We start from the raw sequence: 7850 nt of genomic DNA on the forward strand, positions 1-7850 counted from the left end.
TTAACATTTATTTCCATATTTCAGCTTGTAATTTAGTTTAGATCATAAAGCAGTATCTTCTCAAGTAATTTCATATGAAGTGATGAATTGCTTCCACCAAATTAAATTAAATAACAGATGTGTTAAGACAATTTATGACTTTCCCCCCTTACAAAAACACAGTATGAATAATGGTCACTTCGTAGAAATGAAAGAGAAGACTGGTTAAGGGCAACTGACCGGATTCAATCCTGTTCAAATTTAGGCTGCTTAGATCTCATTGAACTCATAAGAATATAAGAATCCCAGTTCTGTTCAGGGTTGCAGCAAATATGAATTCAGAATTCCTGAGAGAGTAAAGGATCTTACTATAGGCTGCTAAAATATACCACACAGAATATTTTAAAAATTATTTTATCTAGAGGTATGCAATTGGGAACTGGGATTTAGGGGGGAAAGCTGGATTTTTGCAGATTTGGCTAAATCTGGCTTTCTTGAATCAAATCAGAGAATCCCAGGTCCGATCCAGAAACCCAGATCCAGACCCCAGATAAATCTGGGTAAATCCAGGAAATGTGGCTTCAGCCTCTGTCTGGCTCCTTCCTGGGGTTCTCCCACTTTTTTTCTAAGAAGAGAGGGGTAGGAGGGAGTGAAGCAGGGGCATGAGGGAGAGGGAGTGAGTCAGGAGGGAGAGGGAGTGGCCAATCCATGCAGGAGCTCTCCATGTCTGCCCGCCTTCTGTGCATGACACTGGTTCAGTTGGACTAAGTTGCCACAGTGTCCTTTGCTTCACTTTGGTTTGAGTGGAATTTTGTGTTTTGACATGGTTCTCTGGATGTTCCCTTTATTTCACTTTGTTTCTTTTGGGCTTCTTCTTGCATTTGAGAGTGTTTCTTTGGCCACAGGTAGCCTTGCCCCTGTATGTTTCTGCCTGAGAGCCTGCTTGGAAATGGTTTCCCTGTAAGAAACATAGGAAAGTGGCTAGACACCTTGTCCAGGGACACTTGGATTTGGGGGAGGACTTCATTTTGGTGGCATTTGCTTGAAAAAGGCCACTCCATCCCCCCAGATACCCCCAGATAGTTTTCACCATAGGGAATAATGGAGAGTGGCCGGAGGCACCTTCTTCAAGGTCTCCCTGAATTGGACTCCAGGGCCCAGGCTTCCTGAAACTTGGAGAGTCTTTAGAGGACAGTCAGGAGTAGGTTCCCTGATAATTTGTTGGTGATTTTTTTGAAAAATGCACCCCAGCTCCCTCCTGGTTAACTCCCAGATATTTTCCTCCTTAGGGAATAATGGCCAAGTAAATTTGGGGTTCTTTCATTTGTCTTAACCAGATCAGTGAGTCTTTCCCAGATTTCAGGAATCCCATTTTTTTTTAATCCCTGAAACCTGGATCTGGATTTCCTGGGATTTTTTTGGTGCACACCCCTAATTTTATCCGTTATAAAATGTATGCCAACAAATAGCCCAGATTACTCTTACAGAAGCTACTGAAAGCCAATGTGGTATAGAGGTTAGAGTGTTGGACTAGGTTCTGGGAAAACCAGGTGTGCTTTTCCATTCTGCTCTGGAAACTCACTGGGTGACCTTTGGCCAGTCACGCCTAATTTACAGCATTGTTGGGAGGACGAAATAGAAGATAGAAGAAGGATGTAAATCACATTGGTCCCCATTATGAGGAAAGGCGGGGTATTGATCAAGTAAATAAATAGATAAATAAAGATAAATAAAGATAACAAAGAAAATATTAAAGCTTGGGGGAATGATTTTCATTAATGTTCTCCTTTTGCAGCACTACAAAACAGGAACCTCTGGCCCAATTGACTGGAAATTGGGATATATTCCTCTCCTCCAGTCACAGGGTTGCCAGATTGCCATTATCAACTGGCATGGGGTAAGAGGAGATTGATCTGTCTGTGTACCTGAGTGTGCCAGCAGTATAATGTGACATCATCATGTCATATCACACCGGTAGTGATGTTATCACATCGCTGTCATGCCAGAACTGCTCTGGTATACCAATGCTTTTGCCAGTGACCTGATGACATCACTTCTGGGTGTACAGGAAGTGACATCATGAAGTCACAACGTTTCCCAGAAGGTCCTGCAGTATCCAGGTAAGTCCTTTTTTCTTCCCCCACCCACCGGCTGAGCAGTGGGGGCATGGGCTGGGAGCAGGAGATCCCTTTCCCCCACGGGGGGCTGGCAATACTAAGTCATAGAAAGAGTCACACGAGGGCTTTGTGTGTAGGTGAGGGAAAGAGGGAGTGCATCCTTATTACTGAGGCAACCAAAATGATATTCCTTGCCTGCCAACAATGTGCTGGTTGGCAAAGAAATTATTAGTGCAACATGACAAAGCAGGAAGTACAGTCTGGTTGCTTCAGTCATAGCGACACAAAATCCACCCACAATATCCCAAGAGTAATTAAAAGGTTGCATTCTGTGATATTGCCACATATTGTAAGATAATAATAAGAACATATGCTGTAGTGTGAATATTTCTGATTATGATTTGGGAGGCCCAAGTCTGAATCCCCGCTCTGCCACGGAAGCTCCCTGGGTGACTTTGGGCCAGTCACAAGCACTCAGCCTGATTCACCCCACCGTTACGTACACTGGCTCTCACACCTCAGGGAGGTTCTTCATCCATCTCTATTTGGCAACAGAGGAGATACTTTCCACCCTCCCTGTCTGTTCTTCTTTTCCCTTCCACTGGGACACAAAGTGGCTTATATTGTTCTCCTCCCCTCCATCTTATCTTCATAACAATCCTGTGAGGTAGGCTAAGCTGAATTCTGTACTGGGAATGGCCACAAGGAGGAGTGAGAGAGAGGGATTTTAAGAAGGGGAAAGGAGAGTTTTTAAGAAAAAAGAAATGAACAGAAAAGGAGATTACCTATCTTCAGTCTGCTGAGCTGCATGCATAGCGTAATCTGTTTCGATGATAGATAGGAGGAGACTTTAAGCAGAGCTTCCAAAGGTGCCAGGAAATAATAAGAAGGTAAGGCAGCAGAGGAATGCTCCTTTGTGGCAAGGAAACATCTCGGAGTCCCAAAGAAAGAAAAGCAGAGTTGGCAGCCTCCGCTTAAGCAGAGAGGGAGATACCATCACCACTACATCTTTTGCGGGTTATAAAACAGAAGAGTGGAGTTGGCTGCCTCTGAGCCAGCAAAAGGGACGAGACTGTGAAATTTTGACTGGCAAAAGATTGGCAGTTATAGGAGCCGGCACAAAGGAATACCAAAAAAATAATCGTCAGAAACGGGAATTCAGGTTGAATCCAGGATAAGCTTCTGTGGATTTCCTGGCTTTGGGGTGGGTGGGGGCTTCCCAGAAGGGCAGAAAAAGGTGCTTTCATTCAAGCAGAGGAATATCCTATATAGACAAGTGGGTGGAAGTTTCACCCATGCCCGAGACATTCAAGCAAGGTCAGTAAAAGTAATAAAGCTTGCCTTATAGTTTGATAGTAATTAGATGTACTCAGGAACCACTTGCATTTGCTGACAAAATTACATTGCTAGGCTGAGGTGGCTGCCAACTTTGTGAGCCCCAATGGTAATGGTTAGATATGCAGATGTCCCATCAGTGGATCAGTCTCCCTCCCAAGATTTTGGCCACTCTTTAGCATAGCCTGACTAAGGACAGCCTTGACCTCACCTTCTCCAAAGCGAGGCATTGGCAGCTCCTAAAACGGCTGCCCCAGTGAGAGTTTAGCCAAGATGGACTCAGGGCAGGCAACACTCATCTAGGAAGGGTGACCTTGGTATAAGTACACTCAGGTGTTTGATTAGAGCATGTGTGTTGTGACTGTTCCAGATCAACACTTTGCCAGAACCCCAGAGTTTTGTATTCCTATTTGAGGTGTATAAAAATTCTTAGAGGCCCAGAGAGCTTAGTGGGGGCATTGGCAGCCCAGGTGGCGCTGGCACTGTTGGGGAGGTGCAATTATAGTCTCGTGGGTTGTTGCAGTACCAAAAGATTTTGCTATACTGGTACATAAGTTTGTCAACAGGCCTGAGAAACATGTCCTGTCCCTTTAATAAAGGTTTAACGTGTGGAAATGGGCAGCTGGAGTTTTTCACAGCATGGAGGTAAATAAGATCACCAGGTTAGAGTGTCAGACTAGGATCAGGGTAGGCTTGTTAAGTGGCATTCTCTTAACTCCTCTTTGATGACTTTCTCCCTGAAATCCATCAGTCTGTTTCTATTCCTCTTTCTAAGGAATCTGAGTCAGTTTCAAATCAGTTCCTCTTTTGTGATGAGGAAGATTTGATTACATCTTGAAGAAGTAATGTGTTCTAACCACAGCACCACACTGTCTCTGATAGCTCATGGAAGTTCTTAACCCTCTCACCTCGGTTATGTAAAGGATGGAATGTTTTCCACCTTCCTTCTCGCTGCTGCCTTTCCCTCCAGAAGCTTATATTGATCTTTTCTACTCCTTTTTATCCTCACAACAATGTGATGTTGATTAGGCTGAACATGACAGGAAGCTTCCATGGCAGAGGTGCCAGTCAGCTCAGTTCAACATCTTAACTACTATTCCACATTGTCTCCATTTTTATCCTTACAATAGCCTTGTGATATAGGTAAGGCTGAAAGGACTGAAGTTAAAAAAGAGTGCATAGATCACCATGGTGTAGTACAAGAAACTACCACATGGTTAAAAAAAAACCCTCAAAGATAAATTAATGTGAAATCAAAGAGAAATCCTCTTTTAAAAGAGGAAAAGAGAATAAGGGAAAGCAGTTGCTATATCTAAAAAAGAAAATTTTGGGCACTCCGTAGCAGCGCTAGATCTGGGAGACACAGGTTTGAATCCCTACTCTATCATGGAAGCTTGCTGGGTGACCTTGGACCAGTGACACACTCTTATCATAACCTGCCTCACAGGGTTGTTGTGAGGATAATACGAAGAATAGAAGATGTAAGCAACTTTGGGTCTCTATCGGGAGGCAAGTAAAATCATCATCATCATCTTCATCATCCCACTATGCTTATATTAACGGGATAGGACATTCTCCCCCCACCCCCAGCAGTTGGCAATCCTATTGGTATAATGTTTTGTCTGTTAGTATTGTGTGTGGGCGCTTGGACCTTTGCATTTCTTCTATTTGTGCTGCACAGCAGAATTGAAAGTTACAAAATGACTAGGATTGCATGAGCAGAAATAAATGCAGCTTTGGTCAACTACAAAGGACCCACTATTCTTAAGTCCTGGGAGTAATCTCTATACTCATACAAAAATAGGTCCACCTTTCAAGAATTTATGTTTGCTGTGGTTTGGGGATAAGATTTGTCTCTTCCATTACCTGCACATATGACTTCCATTTTCAAGGAAGTCTTATAATCAAATTTTCAAAAGTGATTGATGCTCTGACCTTCAAATTGCTTTCTTGGTAAAGGTCTATTTATTTCCAGCGTGTTGCACAAGGGTATTGTTTTAGAAAACCTTCTCCTGGTTTGTGAGAGTCCTAAGGCTTGAGCCTGGAATCCTAAGCTGTCCTTCTGATAAGAAGTAAGTTATATTGACTGTGGTTGGACTTACTTGACAGTAAACATGCTTAGAATCCAACTCTTAAACTGTTGTTGGTGTGTATGGGGGCGGGGTGGGGTGGGGGAATGAGCACAGAGCTGATTCGTCACCTTTTGTGCTACTACTTCACTATGGCCATTCTGGGGTAAACAACTTGAGCATTTGCATCGTAAAGGCGAGTTCTGATGTGGTTATTTGATCTGCAGGATGTCTTGAGTACTCATAGGAATATTATGCCTTAATGGATCATTGATGCAATTTGGCAGTGATTCAGAAAAGCTTGCAGCTCCCCCTCCCTCCCTTCCTACTTCATCACATACTGCTTTTGAAAATCAGAAAGGTTGTTTTATCCTGCCCAGCCCTGAAGAAGCTAAGAGCCAAGCTACAAGTGATGAATTACACTTGCCGGGCAAGTGAACAGACTCATGTGTATTCCTCCCTGTTCACTTCCCATTCACTTGCGCTCCACTTCACTTGCGCAAGTGAATGGCAAGTGAACAGGGAGGAATACACGCGAGTCTGTTCACTTGCCAAGCAAGTGTAATTCATCACTTGTAGCTTGGCTTTAAGAGTGACATAGAAGCTTCTCCCCTTTTTTTCTCCCCCAATTTGTCCTCATAGTTATCCTGTTTGGTAGGCTAGGCACAAATGAGTGGCCCAAGAACACCCAGTGAGTTTCATAGTTGAGGAGGGATTTGAACTTCTGTCTCTCAAATTCTAGTGCAATGTTCTAAACCACCATGCTAAACTGGGGCTGTTCATCAGAAGGGAAAAAAGGGGGGAGGGGGGGTAAAATTCTAGCTTTTCAAGTGCACCTAAATATCCTCCTGACTGGATGGTGGCTGGTGCTCATAGACTGCGCATAACCTGCAGCTGTTACTTGCTTCTGCTTGCACAAGGCCACGGGTACATCGGCAGTTGCCGTATCAGTTACCTTGAGAGCACCTGTCCTATTTTGCTCTTTGCTAACAGATCAGGCAAAAATTACTTTTGGTTTTGTCTTTCAGCTGCCATTGTCATCCAGAAGTGGTGGTGTCAGATGAACCCTTGTCTGGAAGGAGAGGAATGTAAAGTACTTCCCGATTACTCAGGTTGGTCGTGCAGCAGTGGAAACAAAGTCAAAACTACCAAGGCAAGTTTTTGCTCCTGTTCAGAAAGGGCTAGTTTTGAAGGAGCTTGTGTCGTTTTGTTTTTATGCTGTAGCACATGGGTTAGCCTAACTTAAAATCCCTGGTTTTTGGTGTTTTGGAAGTTCACACTGATGGGACTTAATTTTTTGCCCTTTGGCCATGGTCTCCGCGGTCCTGGAGGAAACATGGAGGAGCATTCTCTTTTCACTCCTAGGGATCTTCTCCTTGAAATTCTGCCAGGTTTGATGAAAAATGAAACAAAACTCTTGGCTTATAGATGGAAGAAATCCTAATTGAGACAGACCTGTAGGAGTCTGCTCTTTTATATTTCGCAGTATGCATTCCACCCTTCTGGAATCTTTATTTATTTTATTTATTTATTTAATTCGATGTATACCCCCGCCCTTCCCACAGATGGGCTCAGGGTACCAGTACCAGTAGGGGGAGGCTTACCTAGAGTCAGGGTAGAGAAAAAGCTTCTACCTGTATTTTATTTTATTTTTATTTTATTTATAGTCTGCCTTTCTCACAGTACAAGTCAATGTGATCAACAGCTAGGATGTTTAGTGAAAAAATACAATGTGGTATGGGTTGCAAAAGTTTGCAAAAACAATCATAAATCCAAACAAAGAGATGAAACAGATGAAGATACAGCTGAAACAAGTAATTAAACATGACATCTTTAACAACACAGAAACACACATCAACAGGCAGTACCCAGCAGAATAGTCTACAGTTCCAGTCCCTTTACCAAAGTATCTCTTTTGAGCCATTTCTTACGGCTTAATCCTATTATCTGAGTAAAAATTATCTGACTTCTGTTTTGGGAAGACTGCACATAGTTTGCATGTTTTTGTTGTCTGTTACCGTTAACGTGGTTTGTGTAGCTTTTTTTGATGAGTGCTAACCTGTGCATTTTTACACATTCCAGTCATCTAGATCTGAAATTGTTAGCCACAAATTTGAAATAGTTGAATTTGAAAAGTCTTGATATATGTATGGACTTAAATGTCCAGTTCCAAAACAAACATGGACAAGCAAGGCCAGACAGATGATCTCAGTCATTTGTGTGTATTAATTCATTGTATGTATGGAAGTATCTGATGAAGTGAGCATTGCCCCACGAAAGCTTATACTCTGGAAAATGTTATTGGTCTTTAAGGTGCTAAAGGGCTTGGATATTGTTCGGAATGTAGGGG

General features: G+C 42.8%; 1 protein-coding gene across 1 annotated transcript in view; it reads left to right on the forward strand.

The window, feature by feature from the left end:
- Positions 1–7642, forward strand: part of TAFA4 (TAFA chemokine like family member 4) — a 112063-nt gene extending 104421 nt beyond the window's left edge. The window contains exons 4-5 of the mRNA XM_054976407.1: positions 6529–6653; positions 7583–7642. Of these exons, the coding sequence (XP_054832382.1) occupies positions 6529–6653; positions 7583–7642 (185 nt within the window). The remainder of the gene's footprint in view (positions 1–6528; positions 6654–7582) is intronic.
- The last annotated feature ends 208 nt before the right edge of the window (positions 7643–7850 follow it).

Source organism: Eublepharis macularius, chromosome 4, assembly GCF_028583425.1.
Source record: "Eublepharis macularius isolate TG4126 chromosome 4, MPM_Emac_v1.0, whole genome shotgun sequence".
Classification (NCBI taxonomy): Eukaryota; Metazoa; Chordata; class Lepidosauria; order Squamata; family Eublepharidae; genus Eublepharis; species Eublepharis macularius.